Here is a 26,811-nt window from a genome sequence, read left to right as displayed (position 1 = left end):
TCTGCCCATCTCCTCAATCTACTACTGTTCCCATAAATCAGCTAGAATCCTACCTACTTCCTTTCACAGCTCAAGCATGTTTCTGCCTCAGGACCATTACACTGGCTGTTCCCTCTGCCTAGAATACTTTCTCCAGATCATTGCATGACTGATTCCTTTTTAGGTCTCTACTCCAATGTAGAGACTTCCCTGGACATCCTATCTAAAATATCTTCCCTTCTGTTAATACTGTAATTCCATTATCCTCTTTTAGTTTGTTTATTGGCTTTATCTTCACCTAAAATTATCATATTTATTTACTTTTTCTTTTCTGTGATTATTGTCTGGCTCCTCTCACTAGAACACAAATTTCATGAGGCCAGGAATCTTAGGGAAGCAACAGAATATAGTGGTTAGGGTCATGGTTTCCAGAGATAGACTATCTAAATTCAGGAATCAGTACTATCACTTAGTAGTTGAGTGACTCTGGTAAAGTTATCTAACTTCTCTATGCCTTATAGCTTCTTTTTCTATAAAATGGGGATAATAACAGAAATACTTCATTGAGTCATTGCAAAAATTAATCTGAATTAATACATGAAAAGCACTACATCCTCAGTACCTAGAAGAGTGTCTGGCATGTAGTAGGTGCCCAAGAAACATTTGCTTGAGCAAATTCCTGCTCCTTCCCTCCTTTTCTGCTTAGTTTCTTTTGGGAAGGTTTTCTTTGACTATAACCTTGCCCTCTGCCCAGGACTATGTTTATTCTCATATTATGTGTACTCACAGAACCCAGACTTCTTCTTCTTCTTCTTCTTTTTTTTAACCTTTAAAGATAATAAAGTTTTATCTGGGTGCAGATAAAAATACAGAGTGCCTGTTATATTTGAATTTCAAAAATTTTTGAATGTTTATTTTTTTTTACAAATAATTTATTGTCAAGTTGGTTTCCATATAACACCCAGTGCTCATCCCCACAAGTGCCCTCCTCCATGCCCATATCCCCCCTCCCCCCACACCCATCAGTCCTCAGTTTGTTCTCAGCATTCAAGAGTCCATATGTTTGCACGTATAGGAGGATTAGGAGGAACTTAACGGAGGACCGTGGGGGAGAAGAAGGGGGGAAATAGTGGGGGAGGGGGAGAGAGGCAAACCATGAGAGATTCTTGAATGCTGAGAACCCAGACTTCTTCTAATCCTTAATTGCTGGGTATGGTTATATATTTGTGTATAATCTTTGTAATATAACTGGTCGCTCCAAATAAACTGCAAGTTTGCTAAGGGCAGAGCTGATGGACTGTTTTATCTATTATGGGATCTCTGCTGCAGAGCATAATGCCTGACATAATAGGTACACAATAAATAGTTTTTAGCTGAGTGAACCAAAAACTTTGGCTCATTTTTCTCTTAGAAATGATAATTAAGAAACATGGTTTGAGAAATTTTTTTTATTTTTTAAATGTTTTATTTATTTCTGAGAGAGAGAGAGAGATAGAGAGAGACAGCATGAGCAGAGGAGGGTCAGAGAGAGAGGGAGATACCGAATCTGAAACAGGCTTCAGGCTCTGAGCTAGCTGTCAGCACAGAGCCCAACATGGGGCTTGAACCCACAAACCATGAGATCATGACCTGAGCTGAAGTCAGACGCTTAACCGACTGAGCCACCCAGGCACCCCTGGTTTGAGAAATTTAATAAGCACTTTGCAACACTTTTTGGAAGGCAGTTACATCTCTGCCTCCTTAGTTTTCAGTTTACTATTGAAGCACAGGAAAATATAATGAATTCAAATATTTTGGCCTCTACTCTTTAAATCTTGATCTATTTCTTAAAAGTATCATGTCTACAAGCAACTGGCTGGCTTCTCCTTTACTAATTCCTTGCATTTTAATGGTATTCACCCCAACATTCCTTGCTCTCCTTACCTGTTTCTTAGCAATAAGGACAATGCTGGTCCTGATAGGATTAAGATTTTTTTCCCACCACCTCAAAGCAATCAGTTTTTCTAATTAAAAAATTCATTAGAACTTACTGCTAGCATAGCTCCTAAATATTCTCTCATCCATTACAAACTTCTAATCAAGTGAGTTATTGAACACTTACTATAAGAATACTACCAGCTTGGCTTGAATATTGTTTGATGTACTGCTTCAGGAAAAGGGGCAGAAGGCTATAATTTCTATTTCCTTTTCTTTTTTTTTATTTCATTTTATTTTATAAATGTTTTTTTTTTTTAATTTATTTCTAGGAGAGAGAGAGAGAGACAGCGTGGGCAGGGGAGGGTCAGGGAGAGAGGGAGTCACAGACTGAAACAGGCTCCAGGCTCTGAGCTGGCAGTCAGCACAGAGCCCGACGCGGGGCTCGAACCCACGAACAATGAGATCATGACCTGAGCGAAAGTCAGACGCTTAACCGACTAAGCCACCCAGGCGCCCCTCTATTTCCTTTCTTATCAATAACATTTTCCTTTCTCTCCTAATTAGCCTAGTTTCTTACAACTCAGTAAAGAGCAGGTGAGATACCAGTTATTAAAGAGCTCAAGAATGGGACGCCTGGGTGGCTCAGTTGGTTAAGTGTCCAACTTCAGCTCAGGTCATGATCTCACAGTCTGTGGGTTTGAGACCCGCATTGGGCTCTGTGATGACAGCTCACAGCTTGGAGCCTGTTTCGTATTCTGTATCTTCCTCTCTCTCTGACCCGCCCTGCTCACGCTGTCTCTCTCTCTCTCTCGGAAATAAATAAAACATTTAAAAAATTAAAAAAAAATAAAAGGCTTATGAACCCTTTCCTTAATTGGACACTTGATTGTTACAAATAGAACAAACCTTCCAAACTCTAGGTGCTCCCATGATTCCTTCTCTTAAATTAATTGTCATCTTCTTTTAATATCATGGATTGGGATCATATGACATATTTGGCCCTCTGTAGGTCCCCTGTATTGGAATATACTATCTGGCTGAAGTAACAGAGACATTTGGATCCCGTGGGAAATGCAGCAGCTTGATACAGGTAGTGTGGGGCTAAAGGAAGAGCATAAGCCCCTGAGTTAAGAGTCCTGTTTCTATGTCAGACAGAGTACGTACCTTTGGAGAAGTCCTTTGCCTCTCTTGGACTATTTCCTCATCTGTGAAATAGGGTTTTGTTGAGGCTTTAAAGACAAGATACTTGCAAAATTACTTTCAAAATCAGAATGTAAAGCTATTAACACATTTAATTTAAAAAGAGGCAAAGCTAGACCCTTATCAGATATGTGAATACAATGTGCGGTAAAAATTCTAAGAGTACATGGATAGTGGAAGAAGAAATGTTAGTTTTAAAACCTCAAAAGAAATTCCTAAATTGCTTCCCACACATCACCATACACTCCCTCCATTTCTCCTCAAACCAGAGTTAACCCATAAAGCAATTTATGCTTGACATAAATATATACATCTAAGACCCCATTTTACTTTTGATCTCCATATTTTTCATACATATTCCCTTCCTTAATCTACAACTAACTTGGTTCAAACTGAGTCCAGGCTCTAGCTTTGTAACTTATTGTGTGGCCTTGGGCCAAGATGCTTTCCCTATATGAGTCAGTTTTCTTCCTTGTAAAAGGAGATAAATCTACCTACCACCTTCATAGTGGTTGTGAGGATGAAATGAGGTACTGTACATGCAGATCTCAGCACAGTAGCTGATATGTACCAGGCACTTACACAGACTTGCTCCCTTTGCCCTCCTCTTAAAGGACACAGCTTGGTCCCGTTCTTGCCTCTGGACTCTAAGGTAGGGTAGCTCAGACCCACAGTCTTTGTGATAAATTAACTCAATGTCTTCAAATGCTTGCTAGTGACATTTTATGACAGGAATCTTCAAGACCATCAAGAAAGTATTAGGCTAGACACCATGAAGAATTTCCTGGTTGTGAAAAATATTTCTGGGATCCAAAGAAGAGAAGGTTTTCAATTTCTTCCCTAGAGAACTTCTGAAAAAATCAATGTGGACATCCAGAATGTCCTGAGATTTATATTCCACTAACTTATTTCTAGAGCCTAAAAATTACCAAACCCTGTGTTCAGTACCATTGGGATGATCTCATTGAGTACTCACAACAAGCCTTTGAAGTGGGGCTAAATAGATTCATTTTTCAAATAAGGAACCTGAGACTTAGAAAAAGGGCAAGCTCAATCAGAGAGAGCTCTGATTCACCTTTAGTTGGGAATGAACCAAAGTCCTCTTTTTGTAAAGAGACTCTCTGGCCAAGTCTGTCCTCTGGAAGTAACTATTTCTTGCAAGCTCTCATCTCCTCCAAACCATTTTCCACTTGGCTTCTGGAGTCACCTCCCTAAAACATCCCTCCAATCTTATCACTCCCATGCTTTGAAACATAAAATAATTTGGCATTATTTGGCACATACTAAGCAATTAATAAATGTATATTGAATAAATGTGTGCCTCTATGATTAAGTCCCAACTCTTCAGTGTGACATTCAAGGTCTTCCATATTCTGGCTCCATCCTACCTTTTCTACATACTTTCCCCACACTTCTCTTTCCTACCTCCACAGCCCATATATGAACTTTATACTTCAGACACTGTAGTCCACTTGTCCATTCCTTTATATATGTGTTGTACCCTCTCCGGGAAAGTCTATCCTCCCCAGTGGTCTGGCAGATTCTCAGTCACCTTTTGAGACCTATTTATATTTTTTCTGCTCAGGTTACACCTTATCCATTCCTGTATTATGATAGAACACGGCACTGTAATAAATGGGTCTCCTTACAGTCTCTCCTGCTCTTCAAAGCCAACGACTTATTTATCTTTATTTTTGCCTCACCCAGTAACTCCCCCCAGTACCTCCTTCATTGATTAGCACAATCTGAACTCAGTTAACAGTTTGCAGGACGGACTGAAGACTGGAAGGAACTAGGTCACTCCCCTATTCCCCCAGCTTTAGCAGCTACTCCCTCCTCCCCTGCCTGTTCTCCAACGCAGCCCTCCCACATCTCCATCTGAATGCCAAAACCACTAATTCCCTAGCTTCTACCAGAACACTCAGCATCCCAAAAAAGAATTCTGCTGGGTTTCTCTCCAGCCACAAAGCGGCCACTAATTAGCGACTCCTGATTACCTTCTGGGGGTGAGTAGGCGTAAGGGCCCCTGGAGGGGTGTGAGTACGTCTTTTATCTCTCCAGTTGCCTTCTGGGGTATTTTTTCCCCATGTTTTCAGCACAGGCCAGACGAACATCCCCGTTCGCTTGAATACCTCACAACCTTTGACATAATTATTTGTGACAAATTGACTTAAAATGTGGCTGCAGGAAGCGAAAGAAGCATGTCTCGCTAGACCTTCTGGGAGTTGTAGTCTCGCTGGTCCTTGTGCTGCCTGGCTTCTCCTGGAACTGAGGACTACAGCTCCCAGGCCTGCTCAGAATCCCTACCGCACAGTCTCAGAGCCCCATGCCGGGAGGAGGTGGTTACGTTGTATCTATTGTATCCCTGGGCTTGTGTGTTTGTACATTTCTCGGGACGTGAAATTGAGAGTGAAAGGCATGGCAGATGAACAAGAAATCATGTGCAAATTGGAAAGCATTAAAGAGATCAGGTAAGCGGAACATTGCAGCGCCCCTAAGACCCCCTGGAAGCCCCCAAATCCCCCGCTGCGGGAGGGAGCTGAGTTACCTACGGAAAGTATCTATTGTTAAGCTACTTGTGGAGAGGGCCTGGAAAGGAACCGATGCTCGGAATTCAAGGATATAAGGGAGGCTGGAAAGTGTCGGAACTGAGACCAGCCGAGACACTGACCAGAGAATTGCCAGTGTCATAGAGAAAGCCAGATGGAGACACAGGGGGGTTGGGAAGGGTTGTTGGTTCCAAGAAAGCTTTTTCCATCTTGGGATGGGAGCTGGTGGATGGCCTATTTAAATCCATTATTATTTTTTTTAGTGTTTGTTGGCTCCAGGGTGTTATTTGGCTCTTTGCTCTTTCAGAGTCGAGATGTTTTTGGTTTTTGTTTGTTTGTTTTTGTTTTTTGTTTTCAGTCTCCTGATCAACTTCAGGACCTGTAGCTCAGGTTAGCCATTTGAGAGCAAGGTCCACCGCACTGGAGCTGGTGGTGGCTGCTAGGGACTGAGAGTTGGAAATGCAGAGGTATCTGGCAGGCTGGGACTGGGAGGATGCGAGCATTCAAGCACTCGCGAGTATGCCTTTCTTGCATTCACACACTCACCACCTTCTTCCTCTCTTACCTGGTGCTTCATAAGGGGGATGGCAGCAATGGAGACTGGGTAAGTGGTGGGTGTGCCAGAAGGTGGGAACTCAACTGCAGTTCTAAGACTCCAGAGGTGTAGGGTAGGCAAACAAATTTGAATTTGACTGTGTCCTGACCCCTTGCCTCCAAGAGCAGCATTAGCAAGGCAATGATGTCCTTGTTCAGAACAAATATCACTGGAAAGTGGACTGCCTGGGCTTTTCTGCACCTACTATCCTTTGCCAGAACCACACCCCTTTGCCCGCTCCAGCTTGGCCTGAGTTGCGCAGTCTCCCTTTAGTGTTTTCATGGAACCTGGAGAAAAAGGGAGCGTGGGTGAATATCAAGTATGTCTCTTTAAGAAAGAAGACTTTGGACCAAAAGATTTAACCATTGGAGTGAATGCCTTAGGTGAGACTCACACATATAGGTGGTGTAGGGAAGCACTTGAGCTTTTTTTTTTTTTTTTTTTTGTCCTTTGGCGGGTTTGCATTTCTACTTCCACAAGGGTGTAAAGGGAAGGAAACTATTATTTATTGAGCACCTGGTGTGCCAAGTTCACTGATCCACTATTGCTTATTTCAGCAAGAGTCCGGAGAGCTTCCTACATCTCTTTTACAACTGGGAAAATGGAAGCTCAGAACATTTAAGTAACTTTCCCAGAGCCAAACAACTTGAAAATGTCAGATTTTGAGAGGAACACAGTCAGTCTGTGTGCAGAGGCTCTGGATTTCCCACTCTATCCCATGGAGGGTCTAGGAAAGGCTGGAGAGGGGGATATGTTGCAATTTTTTTCTGCAAAATTACAAGGAGATAGGGAGTGAGATACTTTCCTGTGTCAGGAGGCCAGCTATCATCATAATAATACAGCTAATAAAAAGCTTAGGCCTGCAAGTGGAGGGCCTAGACTTTTACTTTTACTGGAATTTAAAGAAACTTCTGCCCAATCCCCAAATAAGGAACAATTGAAAGCAAAGGAACTAATTCCTCCCAGTGGAGAACACATGGAGAACTTCTACCCTTACCACTATAAACCAGGTATCCCCAGCTAGAATGGGTACATTTGAGGCCTACAGAGAGGACTGAAGTCTCAGCAGCAACCAGCAGTAACAAGAAGACCCTTGCAAACCTGGCAGTCAACAAAGCACCCACTGGAGAACCTGAACTTATAATGATCACTTCCTGCAAAACAAAACAAAAAACATGTCAGATCTGCAAAACCAAAAGATTTAAAAGGCGTCTAGTGTCCAAATTTAATGTTTAGAGAAATCACTTGCCATACCAAGATTATCAACTTAAATGACAAGAGAAAATAAATGCATGCCAACATTGAGATGACACAGATGTTAGAATATCTTGCAAGGGTTTTTAAAAATATAATCTATTGTCAAATTGGCTTCCATACAACACCCAGGGTTCATCTCAAGAATTTAAAGTAGGTATCATAAAAATGATACACTAAGCGATTGCAACACAGTTAAATTTTGAAATTGAATATCTCAGCACATAGAAAATCTCAGCAAGTATATACAAAACAAAGGAGAACCAAACAAATTTGTGAACTGGAAAATATTGTATATATATATATATATATATATAATATATATATATATACATATATATACATAATACATAAATATTACATATATACACACACTTACATATTGGGGGCATACACATCTAGAATTATTATATTTTCATGGTGGCCTAACCCTCTCTCATTATGTAATATCCCACTCTGTTCCTTTGCTCTGAAATCTGCTTTATCTGTTTTAATATAGTCACTCCTGGATTCTTTTAATTCAAGTTTCCATGTTATCTTTTCCCCTCTTTTTACTGTCACACTACCTATATCATTATATTTGAGGTGCATTTTTTAATAGGCAACATATGGTTTGATCATTTTTAAAAATCTACTTTAAATTGTATACATATATACAAATACACACACACACACACACACACACACACACACACACTGAGTGGATGGGCTCCACAGCAAGATGGGGAAGACAGGAAAAAATCAGACAACTTACACATCAAACTATAGAAATCACAATCCAAACAAAGGAAAATTAGATTCCAAAAAATAAGAAAAAAAAGACTTAAGCACACCCTCCAGACCTGTGGGACTATGAAAAAGATCTAACATCTATGTCAACAGAATCTCAGGAAAAGAGGAGAAAAAAGGACTATGAAAGTATTTGAAGAAATACTGGCTAAAATTTCCCAAATTGAGCAAAGCACTTGAACCACCAGATTCAAAAAGCTAAGCAAACACCATTAGGATAAATGTGAAGAAATTCACACCAAGATACATAATAATCAACTTTCTGAAAACAAAAGGCAAAGAAAAGATCTAAGAAACAACCTCTTACCTATACATTCCGGGGAAAAAATTAGAAGACAACAGATTTCTCATCAGACACTGATCAGACCCTAGTGGTAACTGACACAACATTTTCAAGTGCTGAAGGAAGGGAATCATGAATCCTGAATGAAATCCCAAATGAAACCCAATATCTTATGTGCAGTTATAATAACCTACATGAATAAAAGGATTAATTAAGACATTCTAAAATGACTTGAAGCAGGGAATTTATCAGTAGGAAGTCTACATTGTAAGAATGACTAATGACTAAAGTGGGTTCTTTGAATACAAAATAAACAATAAAAGGACTCTTGCAAGGAAGAACACAGTGAGCTAAAACATGGGTAAATATAAGAAAAGTCTTTTTCTTTTGAGTTGTCTCAATTATGTTTGATGATTGGATTAAAGTTGGTCTCCCTGTCTCATGTAGTACTCACTATACATAGAGGAAATGTTTAAGACATTCCTGTCACAAATAGGGGAGTGTAAAGGGATGTAAAAGTGGGGTGATGTTTGTATATTTTACCTGAGCTGATAACAATGATGGCATCAAATGACTGAGATAAATTATGTATACATAATATAATTATGAAAGGAAACACTAAAAAAGCTATACAAAGAGATGTGTTCAAAAACATTATAGATAAATCAAAATGGAATTTAAAAAAATGTTCAAGGGGCACCTGGGTGACTCAGTCGGTTAAGTGTCCAACTTCAGCTCAGGTAATGGTCTCGCAGTTTGTGAGTTCAAGCCCCATTTTGGGCTCTATGCTGACAGCTCAGAGCCAGGAGTCTGCCCCAGATTCTGTATCTCCCTTTCTCTGCCCCTACCCTGCTTGTACTCTGTCTTTCTCTGTCTCTCTCTCAAAAATAAACAAACATTTAAAAAAAAAACGTTCAAGTCACCCACAGGAAAGCAGAACAAAGAAGAAAAAAACACTAAAACCAGAGAGAACAGATGATACAAAATAAAATGGCAGGCTGAGACTTAACATAGTAATAATCATGTGCATATAAATGGTAAATACACCAATTAAAAATGGACTTAAAATGATACAACCATATGCTGTCTATAAAAAATGTAATTCAAATATAATGATATAGGTAGGGTGACAGTAAAAGGAGGGGAAAAGATACTATGGAAGCTTGAATTAAAAGAAAGCAGGCATGGCTATGTTAATGTCAGATAAAGAAGATTTCAGAGCAAAGACAAATCCTAGGAACAGAGTGAGATATTACATAATGAGAAAGGTCAAGCCACCAAGAAGATATAATAATTCTAGGTGTGTCTGCCTCCCAAATCACTTAAATTAGTTTGCTTTTGGGGCACCTGGGTGGCTCAGTCAGTTAAGCATCCAACTTCGGCTCAGGTCTGATCTCATGGTTCATGGGTTCAAGGCCCATGTCAGGCTCTGTGCTGACTGCCATCTCAGAGCCTGGAGCCTGGTTTGCATTCAGTATCTCCCTCTCTCTCTGACCCTCCCCTGCACACGCTGTCTCTCTCTCTCTCTCTTTCTCTCTCTCTCTCTCTCTCTCTCTTTCTCTCTCTCTCTCTCTCTCAGAAATAAATAAAACATTAAAAAATTAAAAATAAATAAATTAGTTTGCTTTTGACAATTTTACAGTAATATGCAAAGGTTATATCAGTTGGTTTAAGAATTTAAAGTGGGGAAAGTACTACAAATACATAGTTGATGTTCACACATAGACAGGTAAATATCTATGGGAGGTGGAGAGAAGGGAACAAAAGAAGGGATAGAAGGAGCTGGAGAAAGGAACTAACATATTTGTTGATCACCTAATTTCAAACTTTTGGTCCATTTAATATTCAGTCTTAAATATATGGTAAGAACTATTATCCCCATTTTACAGTAAGGATACTGAGGCTCAGAGAGTTTAGGTAACCTATCTATAGTCACACAGCTAAGAAAGGGAGATAATATATCCTATTCACATGGCATATGCATTTCAAAAAATGGCAATAATCTGATTAACTGTTATGTAACTCTTCAGCTACTTTATTCTCAAATCCCTTGAAGGTATGAGCAGAGCAGCCATTTCTGTTAAAAACTAACAAGAATATTGCTTCTGAGCTGAAGTAGCAGTGATAATGGCAAGCAACATCAACAAAAGACCTGATTAAGACAAACTGGAAGCTAGACAGACCACCCCCGCCAGGCCGAGGCCCAGAAAGAAACACATTCATACTCAGCACTCATGCCTACAAATGGGAGAGTTTGAAATGGGAAATGTCTCAGTAATAGATTCTTCCACTACAGACCATTCCTCATTCCTGACTCTGACCATGTACCCAGCCCTGTCTTTCCTCCCAATCCCAACCACAATGCAATGCTATTTCAGACCACAGTCCCCAAATCTCACACTGGCCTATTTTTCTAATCCATTCTTTAGGCTTTCAAGTGGTCATGAAAGAGCATGCAGACATGTAGAAAGGGGAAGAGGAGAATAGAACAAAAGAAGGGAGATGGAAAAGGGAAAAAAAGAAATGAGGCAGAGAAAGTGAGTGCAGCCACCACTAGATGAACCAGAGCATACTAATACCTCTTTGACATGTCCATTCCATTCATGCACACACATTATACTCACCCATGCACACATATCTATACACAATGAGCTTTCCCCACTTAAAAAAGGGAAAAACACATTTTGGAAGTATATACATGTATACCTAATTTTATTGTGTTTTGCAAATAGTGCATTCTTTACAAATTGAAGGTTTGTGTCAACCCTGCATCAAGCAAGATTTTTCGTGCCATTTTTCCTACATTTGCTTACTTCATGTCTCCATGTCACATTTGGTAATTCTTGTAAAATTTCAAACTTTTCACTATTATTATACTTCTTGTGGTGATCTGTGGTCAGAGATCTTTGATGTATTATTGTAATTGTTTCAGAGTACCATGAACTGTACCAATATAAAATGGTGGGCTTAATGAGTAAATGATGTCTATTCTGACTGCTCCACCGACCAGCTGTTTTTCCGTCTCTCTCCATCTCTGTGTCTCCCTATACAATGAGATACATCAATATTGAAATTAGACCAATTAATATACCTACAACAATCTCTAAGTGTTCAAGTGAAAGAAATACATCTCTCACTTTAATCCCCAAATCTCACTTTAAATCAAAAGCTAGAGGGGCGCCTAGGTGGCTCAGTCAATTAAGCGTCTGACTTCAGCTCAGGTCATGATTTCATGGTTCGTGAGTTCAAGCCCAGCGTAGGGCTCTGTACTGACAGCTTGGAGTTGGAGCCTGCTTCAGATTCTGTGTCTCTCTCTCTGCCCATCCCTCACTTCTGCAGTGCACTCTCTCTCTCAAAAGTAAGCATTAAAAAAATCAAAAGCTAGAAATGATTAAGATTACTGAGGAAGGCAAGTCAAAAGATGAGACAGGTCAAAAGCTAGGCTTCTTGTGCCAGTTAGCTAAGTTGTGAATGCAAAGGAAAAGTTCCTAAAGGAAGTTCAAAGTGCTACTCCAATAAACACCTGAACATTAAGAAAGCAAAACAGCCTTGTTGTTGCTAAGGGGAAACTTTTAGTGTACTGGATAGAAGATAAAACAAACCACAACATTCCCTTAATCCAAAGCCTAATCCAGAGCAAGGCCCTAACACTTTTCAATTATTTGAAGGCTGAGAGAGGTGAGGAAGATGTAGAAGAAAAGATTGAAACTAGCAGAGGTGGGTTCATGAGGTTTAAGGAAAGAAGTATTCTCCATAACACAAAAGTACAAGGTGAAGCAGTAAATGCTGATGTAAAAGCTCCACCAAGTTATCCAGAAATGTAGCTAAGATCATTAATGAAGGTGTCTACACTAAACAGCAGATTTTCAGTGTTTATGTAACAGCCTTAAATTGGAAGTAGATGCCATCTAGCACTTTCATAGCCAGAGAGGAGAAGTCAATGCTTAGTTTCAAAGCTTCAAAGGACAGGCTGACTTCCTTGTTAGGGGCTAATGCAGCCAGTGACTGTAAACTGAAGCCAAGGCTTATTTACCATTCTGAAAATTTTAGTGCCCTTAAGAATTATCCTAAAGCTACTCTGCCTATGTCTATAAACATAACAACGAAGCCTGGATGAAAGCACATCTGTTTGCAATATGGTTTACTGAATATTTTAAGCTTACCAATGAGACACTGTTGAGAAAAAAAGTTATTCTCAAAATATTACTAATCACTGACAATGCACCACCCAAGAGGTCCGATAGAAATGAACAAAGATCAGTGTTGTTTCTGTACCTGCTAACACAGCATCCATTCTGTAGCCCATGGATCAAGAATAATTTCACACTTAAGAAATACATTTTATGGGGCGCCTGGGTGGCTTAGTCGGTTAAGCGTCCGACTTTTGCTTAGGTCATGATCTCGCGGTTCCTGGGTTCGAGCCCCGCGTCGGGCTCTGTGCTGACTGCCAGCTCAGAGCCTGGAGCCTGTTTCAGAGTCTGTCACTCCCTCTCTCTCTGACCCTCCCCTGCTCACACTGTCTCTCTCTCTCTCTCTCCTAGAAATAAATAAAAAAAAATTAAAAAAATACATTTTGTGGGGTGCCTGGCTGGCTCAGATGGTTAAGCATCCAATTTCAGCTCAGGTCATGATCTCACAGTTTGTGAGTTCAATCCCCCGCATTGGGCGTTGCGCTGATAGCTCAGAGCCTGGAGCCTGCTTCAGATTCTGTGTATCCCTATGTCTCTCTGCCCCTCCCTTGCTTGTGCTCTGTATCTGTCTCTCAAAAATAATGAATTAACATTAAATTTAAAAAAAAAGAAATATATTTTGTAACGCTATGGCTGTAATAGTGATTTCTCTGATGGATCTGGGTAAAATAAATTGAAAAACTCTAGAAAAGGTTCACCATACTAGATGTCATTAACAACACTCATGGTTCATGGGAAGTGATCAAAATATCAAAAGTGACAGGAATTTAGGAGAAATAATTGCACTCTTATGGATGACTTTGAAGGATTCAAGACTTCATTGGAGGAACTAACTGCAGATATGGTGCAAATAGAAAGAAAACTGGAATTAGAAGTAGAACCTGAAAATGTGACTAGATTGCTGCAATCTCATGATAAAATTTTAACAGACGAGGAGGTGTTTCCTATGGATGAGTAAAGAAAGTGGTTTCTTGGGATGGAATATACTCCTAGTGCAGATGCCATGAAGATTTTTTTGTCTTCATGTTTGTCATTTGGCAACAAAAGATTTAGGATATTACATATATATTATTTGATTAAAAAGCAGCATTTGAGAGGACTGATTTCAATTTTTAAAGACCTTCTGTAAGTAAAATGGCACCAAACAGCATCACATGCTACAGAGACATCAGTCATGAAATGAAGAGTCAATTGATACGGCAAACTCCATTGTCTTATTTTAAGAAATGGCCACAGCAGCCCCACTCTTCACCAACCATCACCCTAATTAGTCAGCACACATCAACATCAAGGCAAGACCCTCCACTAGTGAAAAGATTATCATTCATTGAAACATCACATGATGTTTAGCAGTTTTTATCAATAAAATATTTTTAACATATGTACATCTTTTTAGGCATAATAGTATTGCACACTTAATAGACTACAGTACAGTGTAAACATAGATTTTTATGTACAAGGAAATAAAAAATATTGGCTCTCATTATTGTAATGTTCACTGTATTGCAGTGGTCTGAAACAGAATCCAGAATATCTCAGAATCATGTCTGTTTTGTGCTGTGAAGGAGATTCTCTTAAGTTTCTGCTCTGGGTCCTCTTTCTTTCTTTCTGGATGACCAGCTATACTCCATGGCTTCAAATATAATTACAAATCCCCAATCTCTACCTCGTAGCTTCTTTCCAAGCTTCAGCCCAATGCATCCCATGGCCTCCCAGGCTCATCCATCTGGTTGTTCCACAGATGATGCTTACCTTGGCCAACTCTTATGACTGTTTTCCCCTACCCTAGTCCAGGTACTGCCCTAAACTTCTGGTTTAATGCCATTATTCTCTGAATAGTTACCTCAGATTAAAACCTAAATGTCAGTGTTGCTTACTCCCCCACCCCCCGCCTTTTTTACAACTTGTCTCTGAAGTCTTAGCAAGTCCTACTGTTTCTACATTTGCCGTATGGTTCAAATTCCTGCCCCACTCAACATTTCCACACTTACTGCCCTATTATTCCTTTATCATGACCGGCCTGCATATTTGTAATGTTTTATCAATTTATACCTATAGGAATTACTTTCCTATCTTCATGCTCCCTCCCTGTCTTGAATGCCATCCACATTGCTATAAGACCTGCCTTTGTAAAACGCTGGTGTTACTATGTTATCCTTCAAACACATTTACTGACTTCCCATTGCCTATAGCATTTTTTTTTTAAACACAGGTCATTAACCGTGTGTTTCATGAAATAAGTTAGTCAGTTGCCAGTAACATTTGTAAAACCTTTTTTAAAAATAACAAGGGGCACCTGAGTTGCTCAGTCGGTTGGTCGCCAGCTTCAGCTCAGGTCATGGTCTTGTAGTCATTGAGTTCAAGCCTGCGTCGGGTTCTGTGCTTGACAGCTCAGAGCCTGGAGCCTTCTTCAGATTCTGTCTCCCTCTCTCTCTCTCTGCCCCTCCCCAACTCTCACTCTGTTTCTTTCTCAAAAATAAAATAAAAACATAAAAAATTAAAAACTAAAAATAACAAAATAAGAAAATATAAGTGTACATTGCATAAGAAATGGTATGTATTCTTTTCAGAAACTTTTATTTTCAAGTTTTTATCTGTGTATGTGTGTATTTGGTCACAATATGAAAATTATTTGTTGCTGTAGGTCATTTCTTACTGTATGTCTACTGGACAGATATTTGCCTACAATTGTTATATTCATGCCTGCCCCTGAACCCCGCAAGTCTGGCCCAGGCCCACCTTTCCAATTTTATGTGCTACTATTCCTTTTCATTCAACCTATCCTTTTTTTTTTTCCTACATGAAAGTTCCTTGCTTTCTCACAAACTTCCATTCCTCTAGGCCAGTGTCAATCTCTCATACTTGAATGCCCTTACCTCATTCTAAGCCTATATGTCCTACTCATTTTTCAAGGAAGACCCAGAACAAACCCTACCTCTTGTTTGAAACCTTTCAAATTCCCAGCCCAAATGGATCACTACCTTTTTGGGCTCCTACAAGGAAACTTATAGAGATTTATTATTCCACTCAAGTGCCTTTTGATAAAGTTTTGAATTGACATATATCTCCTTTCCTTACTTCACTCAGTCATTGCTTTGGCAGCTTTAGCAGGCTCCTCTGTCACCTGCCTTGAGAACTGATACATCCCTAGTGCTCACTCAGCAGCTCATCACAGGAGATCTGGTACCTCTGTGATTTAGGAATGGGTACGTCAAGCCAAACAATGCTGATCACAGGAGAGAGAATGGAAAGGAGTTGACATATGATAGTGTGCTGTAAGAAAGTCTTCAAGCTGAACTGTTCTAAGATACCTGCTTTTCTGACAGTAGCTGTTTCCCCAGATGAGCAAATAAATATAAAATGGAAAAACACTCAATATTTGTGGAGCATTCTAACTAGACTAGAATAAGCAAGAAAAGCTTGCTTCCCTTTCTTCATTCAGTGACATTTACCAACCACCTGATCTGTGCTATACACCAGACTGGATATTCTGTGGGAACCATTAAGATAAATTAGACCTGCTCTCAAGGATCTTAGAATCAAGGTAAATCACTCAGATCTCTCTCCTGAGTTCCAGACTCACATATCCAACTTCCCACTTAACCAACCCCACTGGATGAGTCACTGGCATCTCAAACAGGCCCCAACAGAAGTTTCAATTCCACCCCATCACTAATATTCCCCTTTTCTAGTCTGCCCCATTAATAAATGTAGCCCCAACCCCAAATCTGGAATCATTCTTCATTCCTCCCTCTCTCTGAGTCCCTACATCTGAAGAATTAGCATAGTGGTTATTAAACATTAGCATACTGATTATGCATCAGGCTCTACCTTCTGGACCATTGAAACAGATTGCTGGGTCCTAGCTCCAGAGTCTCTGATTCAATAGATCTCAGGTGAGGCCTAAGTAAATATTTGCATTTCTAACAAGTTTCCAGGCAGTATTGTTACTGCTGATCCAGGGATCACACTTTGAAAAATCACTGCATTAATAAGAACTGGTGGGTTATATGTATATAATATATTTTGGATCTGTCCATTTTTGCACCATTTCCGTAGCTCATCAACAAATCTGTGTAGTTTTTTTTAAATCCATCTTCACTAGCGAATGTCTTCACTTGATATGCGCCTCCTGAAATCCTACAGGTCCCAGATGTCCTACCTTGCTTGTTGCGTGGGTGTTGAGGCTAAGTCACCTCCAAAGCTGGATGACAGATGAACCTGTCACGTTTGGCCCAAGAATGGATGTTCTATTGCCTTAGAACTTCTCCTCTATACCCTTCTTTTTCCACATTAGCCAGCAAAAATCCATTGGAAAGAAGTCAGCCAGCTGAATGTTTTTATTTTGATTCAGGATTCTGTCTGGATAGTCTGTGGCTTAGGGAGGTCAGGTATCCTTGTTCAACAGTTGAGTAAGACTGGTCCCAGTGACTGTGGGAAACCCTAAGGAAGTATCGTGTGGGTTTTCTGCAATTCTGTGGCCATACCAGCTGCACTTTAGTCTCTTGGGAGCATTTGATTAGAAATTTTTCCACATAAAATCACATCTTTAATGATTTGAATGCTTTCCTAACTTATAGAGCCAAATGTCACAGATTCTACTTCACGGAGTCATCCAAGACCTAGATTTGAAAAAGGAAGGACATTTTACTTAAATTTGATCTTGAGCTCAAACTACCCAGTTAATAGAGCATGGAAGGTTGAGCACTAGATATTAAGCCTGAAGAGCATAGTAAGGGCAATCAACCACAAGGGTAATGTCTCCATTTGGATTTACATCATTAACACCCTCCCTAGTCCCCCTGGGTACCTCAGTTGACCAACTTCATTAAAAATCTATTTTCCTATACACAAGCCTTCTGGATAGTCATTTATTTTCCAAGAGAAACAGGGGCAGAGGAATAGAAAGACCTTAGAATTTGATTTCTGACAATGTTGTGAGTTTAGATTTAATTCTGGGTGTGGTAAGAAGCCATGGGAGGATATATGTTTAGCAGCTCTACTGAGTTGTAATTTACATACTGTAGAAAACATCCATTGTAAGTGAACAATTCAGGAGCTTTTAGTAAATTTTCAGTTATATAACTATCACCACAAAACAGTTTTAGAAGATTTCCATCACATCATGAACCCTATGGCCAGTTTCAGTTGATCTCCATTCCCACTCACAGCCCTAGGCAATGAGGAATGTACTTTCTGTTTTTATAGGTTTGCATTTTAAGGACATTGCATATATCTTAGCATACTGTTTCTGAGGTTCCTACACATTGTAGCATATGCTACTGTTTCTTTCCTTTTTATTGACATGGTTTTTCATTGTATGGATACACCACATTTTGTTTATTCCCTGACATATTAATAAACATTTGGGTTGTGTCCACCTTTCAGCTTCTAGGAATTATGGTTCTCTAGACATAGGTGTATAAGTCTTTACATGGAAATATGTTTTGTTTTTAAGTTTTTATTCAAATTCCAAATTTTTGATTCAAAATCCAAATTACACACACATATATATGTATACACACACACACAAACACACACAAATACACACACACCATAAACACCATTCTTTATCCATTCATTAGTCTACGGAGATTTGTACTCTTTCTGTAATTTACCTATTGTTGATAGTGCTGCTATAAGCACTGGGTTACATGTATCCCTTCAAATCATTATTTCTGTGGGGCATCTGGGTGGCTCAGTCGGTTGAACGTCCGAGTTCGGCTCAGGTCATGATCTTGTGATTTGTGAGATTGAGCCCCACATCAGGCTCTGTGCTGACAGCTCAGAGCCTGGAGCTGCTTCAGATTCTGTGTCTCCCTCTCTCTCTCTGTCCCTCCCCCACTCATGCTTGGCTTCTATCTCTCTCAAAAATAAATAATAAAATATTAAAAATTTTTATTTAAAAAATCAGAATTTTTATAACTTTTGTTTAAATACCTATTAGTGTAATTGCTGGGTCATAAGGGAGTTCTATATTTAACTTTTTGAGGAACCTCCATACTGTTTTCCAGAGTGGCTGCATCACTTTGCATTCCTACCAACAGTGTAAGAGAATTCTCCTTTCTCCTCATCCTCACCAACATCTGTTGTTTCCTCTGTTGTTAGTTTTAGCCATTCTGACAAGTATGAGGGGATATCTTATTGTAGTTTTGATTTGTGTTTCCCTGATGATGAGTGATGTTCAGCATCTTTTCATATGTCTATTGGCCATCTGAATGTCTTCCTGGGAAAAATGTCTCTTCATGTCTTCTCCCCATTTGTTAACTGAGTTATTGTTTTGTGTGTTTAGATTGGTAAGTTTGTTAAAGATTTTGGATAGTAACTCTTTATTAGATATGCCATTTGAAAATATGTTTTCTCATTCAGAAGGTTGCCTTTTAGTTGATTTTCTTCACTGTGCAAATTTTTATGTTTTATCATTTTTATTTCTATTTCTTAAAAATCCTGATTAGTTAAAATATGTGGTAAAATTGCTTTCAGGTGTAGAATTTAGTGATTCACAACTAACATATCAGCCAGTGTTCATCACAATGAAGTGCCCTCCTTAATGCCCATCACCCACTTAGCCAATCTTCCAAAACTTCCCTCCATAAACCTTCAGTTTGTTCTCTATATTTAAAAGTCTCTTGAGGGTCTTTACTAAGAAGGGATGCTGTATTTTGTCAAATGCTTTTTCTGCATCCATGGACAGGATCATATGCTTTTATCTTTTCTTTTGTTGACGTGATGTATCACATTGATTGATTTGTGAATATTGAACCAGCCCTGTAACCCAGGAATGAATGCCACTTGGTCTTGGTGGATAATTCCTTTTATGTGCTGTTGGATTCGATTTGCAAGGATGTTGTTGAGGATTTCATCTGTATTCATCAAGGATATTGGCCTGTAGTTCTCTTTTTTGCTGGATCTCTGTCTGGCTTGGGAATCAGAGTGGTGCTGGCTTCATAAAATGAGTCCGGGAGTTTTCCTTAGATTTCTATTTTTTGGAATAGCTTGAGAAGAATTGGGATTAATTCTGTTTTAAATATCTGGTAGAATTCCCCACGGAAGCCATCAGGTCCAGGGCTCTTATTTGTTGGGAGATTTTTGATTATTGATTCGATTTCTTCACTAGTTATGGGTGTGTTCAGATTTTTTATTTCTTCCCGTGTGAATTTTGGTAGTGAGTGTGTGTTTAGGAATTTGTCCATTTCTTCTAAGTTGTCCAATTTGTTGGCATATAATTTTTCATAGTATTCCCTTATAATTGCTTGTATTTCTGAGGGGTTGGTTGTAATAAGTCCGTTTTCATTCATGATTTTGTCTATTTGAGTGCTCTCTCTTTTCTTTTTGAGAAGTCTGGCTAGAGGTTTGTCAATTTTGTTTATATTTTCAAAAAAACAACTTTTGGTTTCGTTGATCTGTTCAACTGTTTGCTTGGTTTCTATATTGTTTATTTCTGCCATGATTTTTATTATTTCTCTTTTTCTACTGGGTTTTAGGTGCTCTTGTTGCTCTCCCTCTAGTTCCTTTAGGTGCACTGTTAGATTTTGTACTTGCACTTTTTGTAATTTCTTGAAATAGGCCTGGAGTGCAATGTACTTTCCTCTGAGGATGTCCTTTGCTGTATCCCATAGAGTTTGGATTGTTGTATTTTCATTTTCATTTGTTTCCATATATTTTTTTAATTCCTTCTCTAATTGCCTCATTGGCCCATTCGTTCTTTAGTACGGTGTTCTTTAACCTCCATGTTTTTGGAGTTTTTCCAGACGTCTTCCTGTGATTGATTTCAAGTTTCATACCACTGTGACCTGAAAGTGTGCATGGTATGATCTCATTTCTTTTATATTTATGGAGGGCTGCTTTATGTCCCAGTATGTGATCTATCTTGGAGAATGTGCCATGTGCACTTGAGAAGAAAGTGAATAACATGGCCTCAGGATGTAGAGTTCTAAATATATCTGTCAGGTCCATCTGGTCCAAAGTTTCATTCAAGTCCATTGTTTCTTTAGTGATTTTCTGTCTAGTAGATCTATCCATTGCTGTAAGTGGAGTATTAAAGACCCTGCTATTAGCACAATCTTATCCATAAGATTGTTTCTGCTTGTGATTAATGATTTTATGTATTTGGGTGCTTCCGGAGTCAGTGCATAGACATTTATAATTGTTTGCTCTTCCTGATGGATAGACCCTGTAATTATTATATAATGCCCTTCTTCATCCATTGTTACTATCTTTACACTAAAGTCCAATTTGTCTGATATAAGTATAGCTACTCCAGCTTTCTTTTGACTTCCAGTGGCATGATATATATTTCTCCATCAACTTACTTAGAATCTGAAGGTGTCCTCCAGTCTAAAATGAGTTTCCTGTACACAGCAAATAGATGGATTTTGTTTTTTTATCCCTTCTGCTCTCCTATGTCTTTTGATTGGGGCATTTAGTCCCTTTACATTCAGTGTTATTATTGAAAAATATGGGTTTAGAGTCATCGTGTCCTTTGTGGGATTCATGCTTGTGGTGGTGTCTCTGGTACCTTGCGTTCCTTGCAAGATTTCCCTCAGAGAGTCCCCCTCAGGATTTCTTGTAGGGCTGGTTTACTGGTGACAAATTCTTTCAATTTTTGTTTATTTGATGAGACTTTTATCTCTCCTTCTATTCTGAATGACAGGCTTGCTGGATAGAGGATTCTTGGCTGCCTGTTTTTTCTGTTCATCACATTGAAGATCTCCTGCCATTCCTTTCTGGCCTGCCAAGTTTCAGTAGATAGGTCTGTCACCACTCTCATCGGTTTCCCTTTGTATGTTAGGAGCCTTTTATCCTTCGCTGCTTTCAGAATTATCTCTTTGTCCTCATATTTTGCCAGTTTCACTATGATATGTTGTGCAGAAGATCGATTCAAGTTATGTCTGAGGGGAATTCTCTGTGCCTTTTGGATTTCAGTGTCTACTTCCTTTTGCAGATTGGGGAAGTTCTCTGCTATAATTTGTTCAAGGACTCCTTCAGCACCTTTCCCTCTCTTCCTCTTCTAGGATTCCTATGATACAGATATTGTTCCGTTTGATTGTATCTCTGAGCTCTCGAACTCTCCTTTCATGTTTCTGGATCAGTTTATCTCTCTTTTTCTCAGCTTCCTCTTTTTCTGTAATTGTGTCTTCTATATCACTTATTCTCCTTTCTGCCTCTTCAATCCGTGCATTGGACGCCTCCAATTTATTATGCATCTCATTTATAACATTTTTGTAATTCATCACAACTGTTTTTAAGGTTCATAGCCTTTTAGCAATAGTTTCTCTGATGTCTTCCATGCCTTTTTTAAGGCCAGCTATTCTTCTGGCCTTAAAGTTTTATGACTATTCTTCTAAATTCTTGTTCAGTTATGTTGCTTATATCTGTTTTGAGCAGTTCTTTATCTTTCATTTCTTTCTGGGATCTCTTTGGAGGAGAGTTCTTCCATGTCATCATTTTGGTTAGCTTTCTATCTCTTGTTAATTAAAAAAGCTTGTTATGCACTCTGCCCCTGCGGGTGCTGCTGTATTAAAGACGGCTCTTTGACTTTCCAGGCCTGCCCGTTCAGGAAGTGTTCTTTGAATCATGCTTCTTGGTTTCTCTTGTTAAGACTTTGATTATTTTATTTCTTTACTCATAGTGGTATTTGGGACTCTCCACCATGTGTACTTTGGCTTGTTTCTTAAGGTAGCCCTGGAAAAGAAAACAGACAGACAACCACACAGGCAACAAAGGCACACAAATGTACGACAAATCCAACAAACATGCAAACCGAAAGAGAAAAAAGAAAAGAAAAAAAAAAGAAAAGGACAAAAAAAAAAAAAAAAAAAAAAAAAAAAAAAAAGNAAAAAAAAAAAAAAAAAAAAAAAAAAAAAAAAAAAGAAAAAAAAAAAAAAAACAAACAAAAAAGAGAAAAGAGGAAGGACGGAAGACAAATAATAAAAATAAAAATTAATAAAAAAGAAAAAAAGAAAAGAAGAAAAAAAGAAAAAAAAACTAGAAGACAAAGGACAGTCTAAAAGCATAAAACCCGAATTCACAGTTACAAATAAAGACCCAGGTGTATGCAGTGCTGCTGGAAGAGCATATATAAAGAGAGAAATGACTGGGCGAGGAGTAAGTGAAATTGGAAATGAAGTGAGTTGGTAGAGAGACTAAGAGGATTGATTCAGTGGGAGAAATCATAGAATATGTTTAGAGGCAAGGAGAAAGAAATGATGTTACTCAGAGAAACTATATAGTCTAATTACTCCAGAGAGAGAGAGATAAAAAGGTTGCGGTGGAGCTGTAGAATGTACATCTAGAGAATGGATTAAATTTGACTGTTTAAGCAAACCAGAGACCAGAGTGCACCATTCAGCAGAGTGTAGGGTTACAAATGAGAAAAGGGAGAATATATCTGAATAGAAAGAATTATCTAGAATTAATTACGGCATTGTATCCATGTTGGTCTTGCCCCTGGCTCTGGTACAAATAAAAGCAGCTCTCTAGTGGGAATGGGCACGGTTTGGTGTAGGCGGGTCTTACCCTGAACTGTGTCCTGCTGGCCACTGCCTGAGGCCCCTCATTGGTGGTTGTGGGGAGAAAAATGGCAGTGCCCCAGTACCTTCTTGAATCAAGTGTTGCAAATCACTGTTTTGGGTCAGATCTCCCTGTGCGGCAGGAGTAGCCAATGTGGGCCGTGTTCTATACCCCACGTCCTGTCTCCTTTCCAGGTCCCAGTCTACGCGCTTTATTGGTTCCGCTGGAAACATAGTCCTGCAGCACAGGTCACTGCTTCCCTGCTGTCAGGGGTTCAAGTGGGGTGGGGAGGGGGAGTGGCACAGCCTCAGATCTGCTGGGGTCAAGCCTGGGACCTGCTGCCTCACCGCTGCTGGGGGTCAAGCCTGGGGAATTCAGCCTGGGCCCTGTGCCTCCTCACTGCCAGGAATCAAGCCTGGGGGACATAGACTTAGGCCAGCAATGTCTTCGCTGCTGGGGATGGTGCCGGGAGCGCAGCAGAGCAGTGTTTCCTGGCCCCCTCTGGGACTGGGAGCACTTAGTTCAAAGTCAGCACCCCAGCTAGAACTAAAAACACTCTCCTTCCAAGCCAAGGTTTTTCTCTTCTCCAGGGACAGTTGTATGAGCAGTTTCAGCTGCTCTTTCTTTTCCCCTCGACTCACTGAGGCTGCCCACAAGCCAGGCTCCCTCTCCTCCCTCCGTGTCTCTGGTCCTAGCCCGCTTTTATCTTCCCCAGTTCGCACTCAGGCACTTATGAGGTTGCCTTCCCAGTGTACTCTCTTTCTCTTCCGAGACTCCTGTGGCTCAGTGTCCTATGACTTCAGGCCTTCTCTGTTTGAGAGATGGGTGCAAGCGAAATACATGGAGCACCTACTTCTCTGCCATCTTGCCTCAAGCTCCTCTTCTTTAGTTTTTTCATCCATTTTGTGTTTATGTCTGTGCATGGTGTAAGAAAGTGGTCTGGTTTTATTTTTCTGCATGTAACCATTGTTTTCCCAGCACCATTAACTGAAGAGACTGTTTTTCTTTTTTTCCATTTGGTATTCTTCCCTTCCTTGTCAAAAATTAGTTGACCATAATTGTGGGTCCACTTCTGGGTTTTCTATTCTTTTCCATTGATCTATGTGTCTGTTTTGGTGCCAGAACCATACTGTCTTGGAGACTACAGCTTTGTAATATAGCTTCAAATCCTGAATCATGATGCCTCCAGTTTTGTTTTTCTTCTTCAGGATTGCTTTGGCTATTTAGGGTCTTTTGGGGTTCCATACAAATTTTAGAATTGTTTGTTTTAGTGCTGTGACTAATACTGGCTATATTTTGATAGGGGTTGCAGTAAATGCATAGATTGCTTTGGGTAGTATAGTCATTTTAACAATGTTTGTTCTTCCAGTCAATGAACATAGAATGATTTTCCATTCATTTGTGTCTTCTGCAATTTCTTTCATAACCATTCTCTAGTTTTCAGAGTAAAGATCTTTTACCTCTTTATTTAGGTTCAATCCTAGGTATCTTATTATTTTGAGTACAGTTGCAAATGGGATCGATTCTTTGATTTCATTTTCTGTTGCTTCATTATTGGTGTATAGCCGTGCAAAAATTTCTGTACATTGATTTTATATTCTGCAACTTTTGATGAATTCATGTATTACTTCTAGCAATTTTGTGGTGGAGTCTTTTGGATTTTCTACATAGAGTATCATATCCTCTGCAGATAGTGAAAGTTTGACTTCCTTGCTGATTTGGATATATTTTTTAGTGTATGTTTATTTTTGAGAGAGATAGAGGGTGGGAGAGAGAGGGGGAGAAGGAGAGAGAGAGAGAGAGAGAGAGAGAGAGAGAACACGAGAATGAGACAGGGAGGAGCAGAGAGAGAAAGGCAAAGAATCTTAAGCAGGCTCCAGTCTCTGAGCTGTCAGCACAGAGCCCAATGAGGAGCTTGAACCCATGAGCTGTGAGATGATGACCTGAGCTTAAGGTGGACGTTCAACCAACTGAGCCACCCAGGTCCCCTGACTTGGGTGTCTTATTTTTGTCGCTGCTGTTGTTGTCTGATTGCTGAGGGTAATAATTACAGTATTATGTTAAACGGTATTGGTGAGAGTGGACATAGTTATCTGGTTCCTGACCTCAGGGGAAAGGCTTTCGTTTTTCTCCATTAAGGATGGTATTAGCAGTGGGTCTTTCATATATGGCCTTTGTGATTTTGAGTTATGTTCTGTGTGTCCCTACTTTCTTGACAGTTTTTAATGGATTAAATCAAGAATGGATTCTCTATTTTGTTAAATGTTTTTTCTGCATCTATAGACAGGATCACATGATTCTTATCCTTTTTAAATTATTATTTTTTTTATGTTTTATTTATTTCTAGGAGAGAGAGAGAGAGACAGCGTGAGCAGGGGAGGGCCAGAGAGAGAGGGAGTCACAGACTAAAACAGGCTCCAGGCTCCGAGCTGGCAGCCAGCACAGAGCCCGACGCGGGACTCGAACCCACGAACCGCGAGATCACGACCTAAGCGAAAGTCGGACGCTTAACCGACTAAGCCACCCAGGCGCCCCCTTTTTAAATTATTATTAATGTATTGTATCATATTTGCAATGACTGAAGCAACCCTACAGCCTAGGAATGAATCCAACTTTATCATGGTGAATAATTCTTTTAGTGTACTGTAGAATTTTATTTACTAGCATCTTGCTGAGAATTTTTGCATCCAGGTTCATCAGGGATGTTGGTCTGTAATCCTCCCTTTCAGTGTGATCTTTGGTTTTGGATTGAGATGATGTAGACTATATAGAATAAATTTGGAGGCTTTCCCTCCATTTGTATTTTTTGGAACAGTTTGAAAAGAATAGGTGTTAACTTTTCATTAAATGTCTGCTAGAATTCCCCCGGTAATCTTGCCCAAGACTCTTGTTGGTTGGGAGATTTTTGATTACCGATTCAATTTTTTTATCATTATGAGTCTGTCCAATTTTTCTATTTCTTCCTATTTCACTTTTGGTAGGGTGTGAGTTTCTAGGAATTTTTCCATTTCTTTCAGATTTCCCTCTTATTGGAATATAATTTTCCATAATATTCTGTTATAGTTGTATTTCTTTGGTGTTGGTTGTGATATGTATTCTTTCATTCATGATTTTACCTATTTGGGTCATTGCTCCTTTTTTTGTTTGTTTTTTTCAAGTCTGCATAGCGTTTTATCAATTTTGGTAATGCTTTCAAAGCTCTTCATTTTGCTGATTTCTTCTGCTTTTGTTGTTGTTGTTTCTACATCATTTATTTCTGTTCTGATTTTTATTACCGCCCTTCTGCTGGCTGTAGGCTTTATTTACCATTTCTTTTCTAGATCCATTATTTTTTTTAATTTTTTTAAAAATATTTTATTTATTTCTAGGAGAGAGAGAGACAGCATGAGCAGGGGAGGGTCAGAGAGAGAGGGAGTGACAGACTCTGAAACAGGCTCCAGGCTCTAAGCTGGCAGTCAGCACAGAGCCTGACGCGGGGCTCGAACCTACGAACCGCGAGGTCATGACCTGAGCGAAAGTCGGACACTCAACCAACTAAGCCAC

General features: G+C 39.5%; 1 protein-coding gene across 2 annotated transcripts in view; it reads left to right on the top strand.

The window, feature by feature from the left end:
- Positions 1 to 5,427: 5,427 nt before the first annotated feature.
- Positions 5,428 to 26,811, top strand: part of ZC4H2 (zinc finger C4H2-type containing) — a 35,277-nt gene continuing 13,893 nt past the window's right edge. For both annotated transcript variants that reach the window (XM_039222303.1, XM_039222302.1), the window contains exon 1: positions 5,428 to 5,567. In XM_039222303.1, coding sequence (XP_039078234.1) covers positions 5,515 to 5,567 — 53 coding nt within the window. In that variant the 5' untranslated portion in view covers positions 5,428 to 5,514. The remainder of the gene's footprint in view (positions 5,568 to 26,811) is intronic.

Source organism: Hyaena hyaena, unplaced genomic scaffold, assembly GCF_003009895.1.
Source record: "Hyaena hyaena isolate Hyena2069 unplaced genomic scaffold, ASM300989v1 scaffold_1114, whole genome shotgun sequence".
NCBI lineage: Eukaryota > Metazoa > Chordata > Mammalia > Carnivora > Hyaenidae > Hyaena > Hyaena hyaena.
This window is presented reverse-complemented; position numbering and strand designations above follow the sequence as displayed.